This window comes from Poecilia reticulata, linkage group LG20, assembly GCF_000633615.1.
Source record: "Poecilia reticulata strain Guanapo linkage group LG20, Guppy_female_1.0+MT, whole genome shotgun sequence".
NCBI lineage: Eukaryota > Metazoa > Chordata > Actinopteri > Cyprinodontiformes > Poeciliidae > Poecilia > Poecilia reticulata.
In genome coordinates, this window is record NC_024350.1 from 2,720,726 (window position 1) to 2,737,958 (window position 17,233).

Here is a 17,233-nt window from a genome sequence, read left to right on the forward strand (position 1 = left end):
AGAGGTGTTGTACTAGCTGCATACCTCTCAGGGGCCAAACGCTCTGCGTTGAATGTTAACACATGCTGTTTCTCAGCAGTGAGTTAAAAAAAAAAAATCTGTTAATTACAGCGTTCTGATTAGAGCAACACATGTATTACCATGGAGACAGTGCTACCTGAACTCCGACAAGGTGTTAAAATATTTATTTTGGTAACTTTGAATGCCACTGAAAAATAAAAAAAAAGAGAGAGAAAAGCTAACTTTTCATTTCTCCATTTCAGAACACCTTCCATAAATATATATTTAAGAAAATCTTAATCAGGAGTGTAGGAAATGAACGTGTTTGAGAGGTGTTCTGATTAAAGTCCTTATCTTAGATTGCAGGTGTCTGATTTGATGACGGAGGGTGGAAAAAAAAAGAGAAGTTGTTGCCACGTGTTTGCTGTAATCACAATTTCAATCTAACTCTTTAATCCACAGATATGACATCAAACTAATGCCAAGTGTTTGACTAAATAAGAAAACAGAAAGGGAAAAAAAAGTGTTGCTTTCAGAAGAGTTTTCACACGCAGGTATGATGCCCTTAGCTGACTTCTGGTTAGCCTGCAGCCGTTTTATCAACAGTTCTAAAAACACATGCTAGGCTCCAACAGGGGTTCTTGGACGAGTGGGGCCCTGGGCAACCCCCTTCTTCTGCAACCCATACCAACACCCACCCCACCCACTCAATTTATTTTGGATAGTTTTCAACAGTTTTCCTTTTAAATAACTTTCATTTTGTAATAACGTCAACATTTGCTTTTTATTCTCTGAGGTGTGGCTGTTGTACCTGGGCGAACTGCTAAAATGGGTACTGACTGAAAACAGTAAATCAGTTTTAATACATTTGGAAGATGTAAAACTCTTCTCACCAAACTTCTCTACCCATCTACAGCGACTAGAGAGTATCCTGCAGAACCTGCGGAAACACAGGCTGAAGTTAGAGAAACACAAGCTGTCCCATCGTTTGGAGAGGTTTCTTGGACATCATGTCAACCAAACAAGCAACAAAACGGATCCTGTGAAATTGAGCAGAACCACTCCGCTCCATCTATCGCCATCAGGTCAGCGCCTTCCCAAACCCTCTAACAGGAAGTGCTAGTCGTACACGAGGTCTCGCAGACCAACGTGACTGCTTTACACAGGTATTGAAAATCTGCTTTCTTTATGTTTTTATGATTGCAGTAGGGGCATCATAAATGTCAAATTAAGCCATTAAAGGTATCGGTTCAGTGTTTTAAGTAAAGATATATATGAATAAGTATAAATGCACAAGTATTTCAAATTTAACTACAGATCATAAAGTGGGTTTTAGATTTTTAAAGAAACAGTGTATCATCCTACGGTTTTCTGTAGGCAACATCTGGTTGCATCTGGTTGATGATCACATGATTTGTGATGTGAAAAAGTGTTTCATTGTAGTTTTGCGAAATAAACTAAATTGGATGTGGCCAACAAACCCCGCCTCATCTTGGTGCCAAAACTTACAGGTGTTTTTAATATGGGTGTATTTCCATTAAGCAAATTTATTTTCAAAATGTCAAATTTGCAAAATTATAATATCAATGGAAACGTAAGCTAGTGTTGAACTGCTGCTAGTGAACAAGTGCAGATATACATACAGTATATGTAGCCGATGACAACGGGGATAAACTGGGACAGATTCTATGCTTCTGCTGGGAGACCACAACAATCTATCTACAGTGACCTTCCAACGTCGGTGTGTTTGTGTTCCCTCTGCAACATGTACTTCCAAACCACTTCACCCATTCACTCTTATCTATGAACACAACCCGAACCCCCTACATCATCCCCCATCCCCCTCGCACGATTCCCGCACAACCAGCTCACCTTCATTACATCCCTGATAGTGGAATTGGCAACTTGTCACTTTTATTGATTTGTCCTAAACTGCAATTTACATGGATATTTGTGGGTGTCCTGAGGGCAAACTGCAGCTTGGCGGACCGCCCAGCCACCCCTTTCCCACTGCCCTCTCTGCCTTTTGTTTCCTCAGTCTGAGGAAGTTTTTCTCCCCGCTGAGCTGCCAGGGCCTCAAAGTGACTTTTTCAGCTTGACTTCAGCAAACATGTCATGCTTTTAGAGCAAATACATTATTTTCCTTTTCATCATGCAAATTGAAAGAGCTGGAATGGTGTTAGGATAAAGAGACTGGTCGCGGTGCATGAATGGCTCCCTGGGTGAGTCCTCTGCTAGTGAAGCCCATTTTGCAAACAAATGCTTAATATGCAACTTAAACTGTGTTTTACTCGCAGATAAATCTTGAAACTCTGTTCAGTGCATCATTTACAAGCCTTTGTATCAATATTCCTAATTGTTTAATATTTTGTACTAGAGATGATAAAATGCAAAGAAATGCATTTTATCATCTGTAAATGCTATAAAATGTGTTTCTGTTGGAAATTAAATAAACTTCATTCTGTTAGAGATGATAAATGCGAGGTAACTTAGCTTGGTCACCTAAGCTAAATTGAATAAATAGCTTAGGTAAGTACCTAGATAGGTAAGTTACCTTGGCTACGTAACTCTCTAGCTAAATTACTTAGGTAACTTAGTTAGGAAATTAACTAGATAACCTTGCAAGGTAACTAAGCTAAGGTACCTAGCTTAGGCAAATAAGCAACTTAGTATAGTTTCCGAGGTAACTAACCTTAGGTAACTTTACTTGGTTACCTAAGATAATTGGGTAACTATTATCTAGTTGGGTAACTATGGCAATAGTTACCCAACTAAAAACTAAACCAGTTATTAGCTTAGCTACATAAGCTAATATGTAACTAAGCTAATAGGTATCTTAGGTGGCTAAACTACCTATATGGGGTAACTAAGTTAATGAGGAATCTCAGTATTAGCTTTTATCTAACCTAATAATTACCTGATTATCTTGTGTAACAACTAGCTTATCTACGTAAACTAAAAGTTAGCTTATGTAGCTCAGTTAGTAGGGTGTGTTAGATGGTTTGCTTAAGCTACCAGGATAGGACACACACACACAAAGAGAGAAAAAAAGTCTAGAAGAGGGTCAGCTTTTTTTTTATTGTGTGCTTTTGCCATCCTCTAAGTCAGGGATGCCCAAAGTCAGTCCTCAAGGGGCGGCCTCCTGCATGTTTTAGTTTTCTCCCTGGTTTAACGCACCTGGATCAAATGATGGTTTGTTAGAAGGCCTAAGAAGAACATTGACTTGCTGAAAAGGTTGTTACTACCACCAGGGAGAGAACTGAAACGTGCAGGACGCCGGCCCTCTAGGACCGACTTTGGGCACCCCTGCTCTAAGTCATGCCACCCTGCTTGGTGAGCCTCATTAGCCTCAACAGAAACAAACACAGAAATGGAATGAAGGCAACAGCAAGTCAGTTTTGGTCAGGTTGTAAAAATCCGCACAATCTGCCTGAAGATCTGCGTGTGTTCATATACCTGCATGTAGCGCCCCCACATCCGCCCCCACCTCAAACACCAAAGCTGACCTTCAGCCGCAGAGGCCAGGCGAACAGCACAACAACCCGCAGCAACGGAAAACACAAATGCTTTGTGAAAGCTTTGACACGGCGCGTTCGCACAAAAATGCCAAAATGTCACAATCTTCAAACTTTGCGTCCACAACACAGTTTTTCTTTTTACCTTTGTGAGGCTGCTGAAGGTTACCTGCAAAAAAATTCCAAGAGGGTGTCGAAGCGAGAAGTGGTTTCTCAAGAGGGAACTAATTTCAGCTTGTGCTGTCTTCATTGCTCTTGAAGTTTTTCACGTTTTTTTTGTTGTGTTTTGTTTTTTTGTTTCCCTTGTTAACACCAAGAATGAGGTGTGCGCATAAATATAGGAAAAGGAAATTGTGTTTTTGTTTCTTGAGTACACAAAGAGCCCATTACTGAAGGCAACAAAATGACATTCTTACTAAAACTACAGCTGTTCTGCAAAAATTTCAGAGGTTTGTTAGAGAACAACAGGGGAGGAAGTTGTAGAGAACTTTGGTTTTAAATCGACATGCAAAACCTTGAACCTTCTAAGGATTACTTGTGATTTATTCTCTGAGAACGTGGAAGCGTCGCGACGCTGCTGATTAAAAACCATCATCAGCGAACCTTCGAAACCTGACTGAAACATTGTGCTTGGTAAGCCAAACTATATTAATAAACTACATTCAAACGCAACATACGCTGACGTTAGGGTCGTTTTCTCAGGCTTGAACTAAAGATTCATTCAGCTTAACTTCCCTGAAGTACCTTGTGGTGGTAGTTTTTTAAAATAAACTAAACTTTAACATTTCATGATATTTACATTGATTTCAAAGTCAGATAGATAATGGTTTGTACTGGAAGAAGGATCCATGTACTGGAAGAAGGATCCAGTCCTGAATGCATGGTATGTTTTGTTTTGTTCCTTCAGACACGAAGGTAAAACTCACTACATTTACCCTGTTATGGGCGCGAGGTGAAGGACCGTAAGGGCGCTCAAGTGGATGCGAACACATCATCGGCGCGCTGCACCCTCCAGATGGGGTTTTGAAGCACCCTCTGGTGCAGCGCCCCTATGCGCTCCATGCCCACTTTTTGCGCCACTGTGTGTTAAGTGTGCAAATATAGGGTGTGTGTAATATATTTGACATTATTTTAATATATATTAAAAGAAGAAACTTCCTTCGCATCCTTTTATTTTGACGTGATGGTGCGCCACGACACGATCAATTACACATAAAGAAAACCCTACAAAACCCACAACAGATGATTTCCTATAACAAACTTGGGTCAGTAGTGGCAGTATCATGCTGAGGGGGATGCGTTTTTTTCCATCCCCATCAGAAGGTGAAATTAACATCGGACTGTTTAAAAGACACATAAGACACAATCATTGTAAGAAAAGGCGCTCCTGTAGAGTGTTATGCTTAAAGGGGCTGAATAAATAAGCATGCCACACTTTTCAGATTTTTGGTTCTAAATTAGTTCGTTTTTTCCCGACTTTTTGAAAGAGAGGGTGTTCATTTTGCAAATCCTAAAGAAAAAAAAAATCCAGAAATCCTCGAGCAGGCAAACTAATGTTTTTTGAAAAGCTCAAACACCAGCAGGACGTTATGGAAAAGAAAGAGGGAAAGGCCTGCGGAGAGTTTTTGTGTTCTTCCTCTCATCTGCATTCAGAATCGCATCTTGGTGTCTTTTAGTCCCTGCAGTGAAGTTTCCTCTACAGGGTGGCACACAGGGGGAGAAGTTCTACAGCGCAGATGCTAAACATCACCGAACTTGGAAGCTCCGAACACGAGAAAGGATATTAAAAAAAAAAAAAGTGAGAGAAGTGAGTCAAATACCCGCGGTGGGTGAACAAGGGGTGTGTGGTGCTGGTGGGTGTCGCTGCTGATGTCACACCCACTCGAACAGCCGCGATTGGACCCTAATTAGAAATCTCGGCAGCAAATAGATAAGCGTCCTGCATGATTGAGCCCAAAGTGGCTGATGCCAAAAAAATTTCTGCAGGGGCGGAGAGGAGAGGAGCGGAGCAGACAGAGAGCTGCCAGGCTGCGCTGACAGCACAGAGGCTTCGCATCCGACGGGCTCGAGGCTGGAGCTGGACTTTCTACAGCGACACTCTCCGCGGTGATAATATCCGTCCAGAAAAAAAAAAAGAAAAGGGAGAGATATCTTCATACATACAGAGAGAGGGAGAGAGTGGACGAAGACGCAGAGGAGGAGGACGCGGCGTTCGGAGAGGCTGACGAGACGAGTAGGAAGGAGAGTCGGCTCCAAGTTGCTCGCGCGCTCCGCTCCTGAGCTGATGGCATCCGTACTTGGAAACGGCAGCCGCGCGTCGGGCGCTCCGAGCGGCCAGGTCCGGTGCAAGCTGAAGCGCAGGAGGAGGAGGCGATCCAAGAGAAAAGGTACGGCAACTTTTTAGTTTGCCCGTTTTTTCCCCCCTCCCTCCTTCCCTCTTTTTTTTTTTGTTGTCTTTCTTCCCCCACATTTAGACTGAATAGGCGCGCGCGGCGGCGGGGCGCATCGTTCGCTCGCGCGCTGCGCTTCGTAACTGTGAAATTCTCTGTTGAAACGCCGATAAGCGAACAAATAACCGGCCGCCTTGTTAAGGTCTCTGTGTTTCAGCGACGCATACAGTCTCTCTGCTCTAAAGTTTACTTTGGACTACATTTATTATTACTGCTCGTTCAACTAAGATGTACAAATTCCAAGAGATTTTATAATGTATAAAAAAACCACATTATATATTTTACTAATTTACATGGATGCCTCTGAGGAAGTTAGATGCATCTAACTTACTCATTTCTATTTTTTGAATCGTTAAATTTAATCGGTTTCTTTGCGGTAGATCTAATTTTTAAACTCTTATTTCATACCTAATGCCCTCTGCCCTCTGTTAAAGAGGGGGGGGGGGGGGGAAATCAACATTTGTGCGAACTATATTTAGATCTCTCAGAAAGATTGCAGGGATAATCCTGATAATTTTCCTAATGGGTGCCCTTTTGCCCCCCTCTCTTCCATAAAATGTATTCCTCGCCATGGCTTTGTAAGTCCAGCACTCGAGAAGAAGTCACATGTTGGACCAGCAATCAAGGCCCTGCATGTCAAAAAGGAAACGGAGAAAGGAGGTTGAAAAAATATTAAAGTCCTCCCTGAACCCCTTTTTAATTATTATATATAGTTTTAAAACTCAGTTTAAATTTTTCAAATTAGTTTCAGTGCATTCAAACGAGTCCCAATCGAGTACATTAGTATAGAGTGTAAAACAATCAGCTGGATTCGTAATGGGAACAGGAAAGCATGCTGATTTCACTGACTTTTCCTCCCAACGCCGCAGCCAGCTCTGTAATGGATTCTGATGGGGGGGCTTCATGGTAAACAAATCTCCACCCCCCCCCCCCTCACGCCGCCGTGCAGTTTTATACCGTCTTTACCAACGATATTACATCAGACTAATGCATGCTATCAAAAATAATAAAAACAACCTCTTTTCATGAAGCATTTGCACCTCTCTGCCTCTCACCGAGAGACGCCAGATAGTTCTGTGTTTGCAGAACTGACCACACTTTGCCGGCCGTCGTTCGACTCGATCTGTGATTGCTGGGTAATTTCACTCTTGTTTTATGTTGCACTTCAGAGGAAAAAAAAAAGGCAAAAGTAGAGCAACAGAATGACATTTTGGAAAGAAGATTTGGTGGAAGCTTCAATCCTCCAGCACGTTGAAGGTTATTTCCTAAAGCATTTCAGCAATTATCATTAAGATGTCAAAAGCAAATTCGTGCTGTTGCATCACGATAACTGATTGTATCTTTTCGCCCGTTTCTTCGTCTTAAGCACCTCTATTAAAACCAGCTGCAGCACATTTAGCCCTGTGTGTCCGTGACACCACGACAACGGTGCAGTCCGTGCTGCCGAGACACTGATGCGAACGTGGACGGAAGCTGACGTATCCGGCTGCGAGCGAACGCATAACGAGCTCCCGTAAACACTTTTTTTTTTTTTCCCCGCCTGTCATCAAAGTGCAAAACAGACGACCACAAACTTAATTTCCATAACCTCTTGATTTTTAATAGCCCAAGTAATTGAGACAAGGGAGACAATACATAAAATATAGTGCTGAGGCAAATGTATTTACATAATGGAAACGACAGAATTGGTTCCACAACATTAAGCATTGCATATGAGCGCCGCACAAACGCCGGCGCGCACATTAGCCGTCGGGGCCTTTTGGGGCAGGCGGGAGATGGGGGTTGGGGGGTTTGTGTGTGTGTGTTTGCGAGGTGAGGGCTAATTTATCAGCGCTGCTGATTCACTCTGATAACACGGGACATTAAGGGGCCCCGGCTCAGGGGGTCGTTTGGAAATGAACTGTGTCCGTGGCTGGACCTGGATCCCACACTTTAGATATTTTCTCCCTGTTTTCATGCGTTTCCTAAAACGTCTGATTATTATTATTTTTATTATTATTTTTCCCCTCACTTCAGACTTCAGCACAGATTATCCATAAGCCTGACCAAATTTTCATTTTCTTCCTCCTGGTGTCAAATCTTTTCCTCGGAAATGCCAAACGATTGTCATCTTCAGATTTTCACACAATTATTTTAAAGCGAAAGGAAGGAGAAAAAAAAGTCAGAGGGATTACTGCATGGCATTTAGGGCTTAATCTCTTGAAAAGGCTGCAGATTATTTGTAGATGGACTCGCTAAAACCTTTGTGTGCATTCAAAAGGCTGCAGCTTCTATTAATTTCACTTTTTTTTTCTTTTTCTTTTTTTTAAAGTTGCTCATTTTTTGATGGGCAAAACAAATAACCCCAGAGTGAAGATTAGGGATTTAGCTCTTTTTTTTTTTTTTTTTTTGGCAGTCTGACACCATTTGGTTAATGCTTCGAGTTCCTAGAAGTCACTGCTTTCCCCCAGCTTTACCTTTTAAAATTTCCAACAGCCCTCTTTTCCTTTCCTCGGACCTCTCTCCGTATCGGTTTAGCGTTTATTTATGACCGTGTTTGACCGGCCTTTTAAACAATCACAACCTTTTAGCATCTCCAAAGGGATGCTGGTAACGCGAATAAAATCCGGCGCAGTAACACCTGAGTGGATGCACCGCAGTCCAGCTTTTTTTCCCCATGAAGGCACTCTGTGGATTAATAGCTGTCAATCATCTGCATACGGTTTGACTGTGGCGTACACACGAGGCAGTCCTTCCTCTTTATCTACAAAAATAAAGCAATGCAGAGATTTATGTACCAACATTGCTTTTTTATTTATTCTTCTTATAGCTACACTTATCAGCATGTGGCCCCAGTACAGTATATCAGCATATCATGAAGAGTACCGGTGAGGGGAAACGTGAAAAACGCAGTGTGTAACATAATTTTTATGTCACAATTATCGTTTACACCTTCTGTTGCAGCAAGGCGGCAGCAGAGGAGTCCGGTTTGGGTTTTAAAAGGAGAGGAGGGGTGGGGAGGACAGGGGTAAGGATGGGAAAGATGAGGGTCGGGTCACGCAGGATGATGGGGGTCCTCCCACATCCGATCCCCCCCCCCCACTTCCCCAGGAAGACAGGTGCCTTATTGTGTGACATCCAGAGTGGAATAAGGGAGCGTGAACTGCAGGCGGTTCAGTTTTCAGCACCGCCGGCAGTGACAGAGGGGGGCGTCGAGTCGAGGTCAGAGGTCAGGCAGGAGAGCGCTTTTTAACATCCACACATCCGTATTTGGTCTAAGAGATTTATTACTATGTCTAAGGAGCTTTTTCTGGCAAGCAAAATAGGTTTCTATGTAGATTTCTTTCTGGTTTTTTGCACTGGAATATTTTAAGCAAACCTTATTTCTTTTACAGATGAAGCATGCCAACTTTTGGAAGCTCTTAATGTCATGAAAATTGGAGTTTAAAATGAGAGTATGACTTTGTTTCATCCTAACCACTAAAACTTTGGATTTTTCCAAATGTTTTAGACATTTTCTGCCTTGGCAGGCATTGGTCAGTTACTGGTATGAAGGTATATTGAGGTTTTAAAAGGTTACTTTAGGCTGTTAAGTCTAAACCAGTAAATTTAAATGTGCGTGTGCTTGTGTTTGTGTGTGTTATGGAGCTGTGGTGGGAATATTCATGTTTACAGCCAAAGAATAACTTCATATAAATGAAACAAAAAGTCTGCAAGCATCCTTGGGCCAGATCAAGGTACATTAAAGCTGTAAAAGGTTATGGTTTCAAAACCACCACTTTATCCTTTTAAAGTGGTGTAAAAGTCACCTTTAATGGTAACTTCTTAGGTTCTTTTGGAGCAGAGAAGTTCAATGTGTGAAAAAACCAAGATGTACAAATGACTTCTATCACTATAGCACATTTTTTAAAGGTACAGATGGAGAATATGTTAAGCAACAGAAAGCAGGCCTGAGGACTCTGATTACAGCCTGATTTAGTAACAAGCTAATCTAACATTTATTAGGTGTTTATTTTGCATTTCTGCTTTACAAAACTATTTTTATTAAAGCTGTAACACAATCAGAGTTAGATTTGTTAAGCAGTAGTAGTTTTTCATGAACACTGGCGATGCACCGATCCACTTTTTTTCCACTTCCGACACCGATACAGGCATCTGAGGTAAAGTATCGGCCGATACCGACCCGATTCAGAAAAACAATGAGGAATTCAATTAAAAAGTTTCCTTTTTTAAACAGACATAAATGTACTAAGTTGCAAATTTATTTGATAACTCCACACCAAGTACCAAACACTTTATTATAGATCGTTCACATTGTCACAGATACCAATCTAGAATTTCTTTTCAAAATTGAGACCAATATAGATATTAATATCAGATTGGTACATCTTTAGTGCATTCCACTTTTTGCTCAATTACCGTTGGAAATATGCAAACCTCCCTGACCTGTGACCCCGAGAGGATACCTGAGTACTGACAATAGATGGACGAATGGGTGTTTTTAGGGTAATACAGTAAAACTGTGTTATATTTGTGCATTTTTAAGTTATTGTACCATGAGAATCTCATATCGCCACATACTTAGTTTTACAAGGAGAAAAGAGAACGTCATGTAAAAAGGAGTCAAGATGCTTCCTCAAAAAGACAAAAAAAAAAACAAGCCTCGTGTTTGAGTTTAAAGTGCAGGTTTGTGTTTGACTTCTTTTAAACCCTCTCTGCCATTATTCAAACGATGCTTAAATTCTTTTTACCGGAAAGGTTTGACAAAAATCCATTTTTCATGTCTCGTTTTGCGTCTTGCAACTCGAAGCAACAGCCCCGCTTCCATTCCAGCAGCTGCATGCACATACGTTCGGTGTCAAGCCTGTTTTTTCTCCAGTCATTTTCCTGTCTGCCTCCCCGCTATCATCTGTCAAATTGTGAGAGTTAAAAAAGAAAAAAAAAGCCTAAAGAAAAAACAAAACAACAAAACAATATTTCAGTGGAAATGCTGTAACCGCTACAGCAATTTTTAAGCAACGGCACAAAGCACAGTGACAAACGCATGCAAATTGAGAACACAAGTCTTTGTAATGTGGAACACAATGAGCACATGGAGGCTGAATGATAGCAGCAATAAAAAGCTAGCTGTGAGGAATAAATGAAAATATATACAAAAAAAAGAAAAGTCAGGAATGTGCTCATTGCCAAAGCTCACTGGAAAAAGATCAGTGGAGTAAAAAAAAGGGGAAAAAAAGAAGAAAGATTTCTGGTTTTTGGAGCTGCGAGTGCTATTTTTAATCAAACTTGTTCAGTTTTCCTGGATAAAAACCAACTTTGACGGTGTCTGCGAACATGTACACACAGCGGCTTTACGATTCCGGTGTAGGCCCACGCAGAGTTGCATCAAGGCACACCCGTGTAGAGCATCGTGCGGGTTACTCGCTCCAGCGGTTTACTAATGTAGGTTCAATCACAGCAGGAAGGGAAGCCGGGCGGAGGGGGTGGGACTGCTTCCGTGTCGGGACGCCCCAATGTCACAGTGAGTGTCACGAGAGGACGGTGGGGAAGAGATATTTTGCAGATGTGGAGTGCCATTTTGTTATTTAATTTTTTTTAGCCCCCTGAAACTCTTCTGCCACATTTGTTTGTGCCGGTGTTGATAATGGCATTAGGAGCTGTGGCGGGAACACCGCTGGCATTTATGAGGTTAATGAAGGTCGGCGCCGGTGGAAAACGGCGCGGCGCTCAGCTGTGTGCGCTCGCATGGCTCTGTGAATTTACGGGGCGCTTCCTGATTAAGGGGGATGGGGGGAGAGAGAGGTTGGTCCGCTCAGGACGCCACGTCCTCCAAGTGACCGCGCGTTTAGCTGACGGGAAGGAGAAAAAAAAAAGAGGTTAGCGCTCCTGACTGTGGTCTCATGAGTACAGCAGATAAAATGACCAAAGAAAGAGAATAGCACAACTTTGGTGCATTTGCATAATTAGTAATTATCTTGTAATAGTCCCTCCTGGCTTTATTCAGCTCCGTGGTAAAAAAAAAAAAGAGAGAGAGAGAGAAAAAAAATGTGCTTAAAGTTCAGGAGCAACAAATAACTTGAGGAGAAAAATGACTCACTGGTGCAAACGTTTGGACTCTTCGTGGGCCGCCTCGGCCACGTCTGCTAAGAATAAAACAAAAGTATCAAAAGAACAGATGCAGATTTAGAAAAAGAAAAAAAATCAAAAGGTGACACTTAAGTTAATTAGTCTGTTGTTTTATGACTCCCACAGTTGGAAAGATAACGGTATTACTCACGCCGCAAATAACTTGTTGCGCTTGTCGTCATGACAACCAAACCCAAACAGTTTAATTGAGTTAGTCATGTGTTACACTCCATCAATCTGTCCGCAACAGCTTTCGAAAAACAACGACTACTTCAGGGGAAGACGTTGTGAGAGCGCCACGCCGCTAATGTGTGCGCTCCTGCGTTGGGAAATAAAACTCTGGAGTGTATCAGATGCTGCCTCCGTATGGCAATTTGTTTGCGTGTCTGTTACTGTGTGTGTGTGCCACTCCTGAGCATTTGTGTTCAGTGTGTAAGGGTGTGCAGCCGTCTGCAGGGGAGCTGCCAGTCCTCATAAACAAACAGGGTGGAAGACGTTATCACTTCCTGTCGGTGTTTGTGCGTCCGCAGTCCACTAGAAGGGGCCTGACGATGTGAAAGATGGAGCGGAGCTGCCTGGGAGCGAGTGCCAGGTGATTCCGGGGTCGGACGCGAGCGGCGCAGCGGGTTGTCGCTGTTGGAAACGCAGCTCTGGAACTTCTCAGCACACACACCGAAGCAGCTTGGAAATGAGCCTTTTTGGAGAGTAAAGCTTGTGGTCTGCAAATAACCAAACAGCATTTCTAAGCTACATCAGCAGGTCCAAATCTGTTTTTTTACTGCCTTTATTATAGTTGCTTTTAATACCCTTTTTCAAAAAAAATGAAACTAGTTTGCTGTGCACCAAATATGGTTTGGTGCACCACATTTACAAAACTTGATGTACCTCAGTGCTAAAAAGCCCATCTGATGAAAGTTTTCAAGAAATTGTTTAAGAGACAGCAGTCATAAAGCACATGTCTTTTTTTCAGAGCATAGCAGTGACTGTATTGGACATAGAACCGCAGTCCCTTGTGTAGTAGTCTTCATTTTTAGGGATAACTACACTAGCTCAAATGTTATGTTATTAATTTCGGGTTTGTTTATTTTGAGCATGTACATAACTTTGAATTAAAAGCACAGAAATCCAACATTGCGATTTTACAGAACAAAGCAACATAAACATAAATTCCAGATTCAAAAGGAAAGGAAAGGAGTGTAATCTTATGTTGCATTTCATCTCCATGTGGGAAAAAAGTCTCAGTCCACATGAAATGCTAGTTAAAATACCTATGTAGGGCCAATAGATGGCACCACCATCAAAATTGAAGACATAAAAATGCAGAACTTCCAAAAAATCCTCTTCAATTTTCGCTATCTGAATCTTTTCTCTATTTTCTCAATACAAAGGGAAATGATGTTCAAAGTTGTACCATTGTTAATTGCTTGTAGTACAGAAAAAAACAGGTTACAAAATTCAAAATTGAACTCACGCCAAGTTTAGATGGATGCGTCAAAACCAAGTTTGTAAAAAAAAAATCTCTACATGGATTGTTTTTGTAAAAGTCAGTTTCACTGCCTCCATGTGGACAGGAGGCCCAAACAAAATAGAAAACTTAAAAAAAAAAAATATCTGGACAAACTATCAGTTTACTTCTTTCAAAGGAGTAGGGAAATATGTAGTGTTCTGTAAGTAATGATCCACCATCACCAATATTTGACAGCCAACAGGTTGTCAAATATTGCATTTGACAATCTAATCTCGTGCTATGCACATTCTCGATCTGCATTTATGAAGTTTCACTCACCTCAGGGTGCTGGATACTAGAAACTGATGGTATGACAAACTTTTTGAGTAGTCAGCAGAATAATTATCTGACCAATTCGAATACTCATAGAAATTTCAGATTTTTCTTTTTTTTAATCTCGACAAAGGTCTGCACAGTGGAACAGTGTGCATTCCACATTCTTGATCCCAATAAACATGCACTATTTAAACTGGGAACACATAAAAAAGATGTGACAAAAGATGTCCTCATCTTTAGACTTTCATTACACATGTTTCTTAATACCACAACATAAATAGTAACAGCTTAAATCAATGTATGGTAACAATAAGCAAGACATTGAAACTTGTCTTGTGTACAATGCATATATGCATCAAGAGCATACATATGCTAACATTTTCAAGCACACCAAAAAATTAAAGCCTTGAATGTTGTGCTTTAATGTAGCAGCAAATTTAGAAGCATTCCTGCAACCTCTGCAGGGACTTGTCTATCTTGAGAGTTAAAACTCTCCAATAAGCAACAGAATAATTATTTTAAAAACACAGACGAATTTAAAGAGAAACAGATTCAGTCAAATTAAAACAGTCTTTAAGTTTTCATGGTGGTAGTCCAGTTAGGGCATCTGATCTTTTATTTAATGCACTGTATCTAGACAAGCTCTTGTGTCTAATGTGAAGTCCTGCCAGTAGCAGGCAAGCGCCCCACACATCACAGTGGCAAAACATTCCTCCCGTTTATGATCCTAATTAGCTCTAACTGTGCCATCATCCCTGAGTCATCATGCCTGGAGAGAGGCCAGATCGTTTGACGGTTGGTAGTTTCACTATTTCTTCAACCCTCTCCTTTCTTTCTATCTCTCTCTTCCACCTCTAATCCCACCTCCTTCCTTCCTTTTTCCCACTTTAGCAGCGTTGCACAATGCTATTGTTGTCTCCTGGCTTACTCGGTCGTACTCGCAGCACGGTAGCTGCTACCATGAACGGGCACATATTTCATAAGCCACAAATAGCCAAAGAAGGTGTTTTGAATTTGGGCACTGAGAAGCAGGCTTTCTGGGTTTTTTTTAAATGTTTTTTTGTGTTTTTTTTCTTTTCTTTTTTTTTCGCATACAGTGAGTTAGCCAGGAATTAAGCTGCCGTTTGAAAAGCTCTTGGAAGTGGGGGGTGGGGGAGAGGAATCCTGACCGCGTGACCGGCATCTGAAGAGCCGTCGACTCCACCTGACTTAAATGTTTTAAACTTAACGTCATGCCTCAGCCAGAGCACAGGACAAGAGCAGTGTGTGCCGTGCTGACATTGCAAAGTTAGCACCGACACTCCGCCTCGTATGGAATAATGAAATTGGATGAAGCAGCTTAAACGCTCACCGTACCCTCCTCTCGCCATCAGACTCTGTGCCTATTAGAGATAACATTAATGAAGGCGACTTTGGTGGAGAATAGACCTGTCTTTCTCCAGGGTGGGGTGGTGAAGGTGTAGGCCGCAAATGGCATTTATTTCCATTAATAAAGAAGAGTGTTTTACAAGAGGGCCTCTCCAGAGGTTCTCTCTCTAGAGGTTCTCGAAAAGTCCTACACCTTTTTGTTTGCACGGGGAGAGTACTGCAGCCGGGTCCATTTGTCTAAAAAAACTTGTTTTAACCTTCATTTACTCAACTTGGGCAGAGGAAGACACTCAATCACAATAATCACCGCTGTCCATCTTTTGTAGATTATTAATGTGAATGAGCGGAGAAGAGTAATTAGCTGGTCTTTTTTGCTGTTCAGCATGTTTTTTTTCCTTCCCCTGGAGGGCTAAAGAAAGTGGTTTTAATCTGTTGTACAGTGGGTCAAAAAGTTTGTGTACTGCCTATTGAAATGCTAGCTTTTTGTTGTGTAAAATGATGCAAAAAAAATAGTTTCAATTCTTTTTTTTAGCCTGTGCAGTTCATAAGTCATTTCCTGAGACTAGCTAATGTGAAGAAATGCTAGAAAAGATAAAAAAGAATCTTATAGTTTCAGTCAGATGGCCTGGAAACTGAAGGGACATCGCTCACTAGAGACATCCCTGTCAAGCAGTATAGGAGAGGCTAGCTAACTAATAGCCTGGTAAATTAATTGGCTAATAACTCGTTAGACTTGAAGTGTTACGTTATTAGTACCAGTCTGGCAAGAAGTGATAATACACTGAACAGATGTGTATTTGGGTTTTGCTTTTGTTCCCTAACTCTATGTACATCTATTTCAATAAAACTCTTTTGAAAATACTAGGCATTTTAGCTAACAGTTCTTAATTTTATCTCACCACTTGTTACTGAAGTAAAAACTGATCCCTTTTTTTTTTCAAAATGGCTTTGATGAAACTTTTATTTGTGAAAATGGAAGTATCTTTTTTTTGCCATTTGGACCTTAAATTTAGGCAAGCAGCAATATCACAATACTAAAAATGGACTGGTCAAATCTTTATGACAATATTCTACATTGAGCCTTGTGCACTAGCAGCAAGATTGCAAGTAATTTCTGGATGGTAAATCTACAACAAGACACTTGTCTTTTTTAGCAGCCATTGTACAACACATACAGCAGTAAAACCAGCTGACTAAACGAGCTGGAGCTCAGCTTGGGTTGCTAATAACAAGCTGGGGTTGCTAGGTGAGGGACAGTGCCTGCTGATTTGTGACGCTATATTCTGAAGGATTTTGAAATGGCTCGTTTTCCAGACACCAAAAAACAGCTGGGTGGTTTTTTTTTTAGTTTTTTTTTTTAATGCTTGGTCTGATTTTAGAACCAGTAGAAACCCAAATGGAAGCACAGAAAGGTGCAAAATGTGAATTTTGCATAATTCATCTGTTTTTAAGTCTTAAGTGACAAGTATCAAGCATATTCTCACACTGATTCACTCTGATGACGGCTAATTGTGGCGAGATGGAAATCACATTAAGTTAATTCGAGAATTGGCAGATAGATTTGCTAAATGGCAGATTAGCACATATTGATGAGGGGATAAATGTAAACTTCTGCCTCATTATTCTGCCCTAACACCAGCATAAAACCCCCTCTCCGCCCCGCAGTAAATCCCTTCCTCATCCATCGATCCTATCATCCGTTCGGGTCTTCTTCTTTCAGAGGCCAACAGGCTTATCTCTCAAGTCTCTGAAAAGATATTTAAAAAGAAAAAAATATATAATCTTTGACTGCATTAACTGTGCGGCTCAGCACTTCGTTGACTGGCATCGGTCAAGCTTGGAGTTTTTATTTACCTCTGGGCCGATCCTCGCGATAACATCCTGTTTTCCAACTTTTTTCCGCAGTCGCACGCCGCGGTGTTTGTTTTTCTCCCCGCTGCCGTGATTTTGATTTGTACAGCTTGAAGTGCTGGAGCGTAGTAGATGTGTTTGCATTTACCCGAAAAAACTAA

At 41.3% G+C, this 17,233-nt stretch overlaps 1 protein-coding gene across 2 annotated transcripts in view; it reads left to right on the plus strand.

Moving 5' to 3' along the window:
- Positions 1–207: 207 nt before the first annotated feature.
- adarb2 (adenosine deaminase RNA specific B2 (inactive)) overlaps positions 208–17,233 on the plus strand; it is a 210,115-nt gene continuing 193,089 nt past the window's right edge. The window contains exons 1-3 of one of the 2 annotated variants that reach the window (XM_017301928.1): positions 208–832; positions 917–1,166; positions 5,502–5,902. In XM_017301928.1, coding sequence (XP_017157417.1) covers positions 5,800–5,902 — 103 coding nt within the window. In that variant the 5' untranslated portion in view covers positions 208–832; positions 917–1,166; positions 5,502–5,799. Of the gene's footprint in view, positions 833–916; positions 1,167–4,714; positions 5,903–17,233 lie in introns of those variants that run through there. The other variant, XM_008438292.2, reaches the window with a different exon arrangement.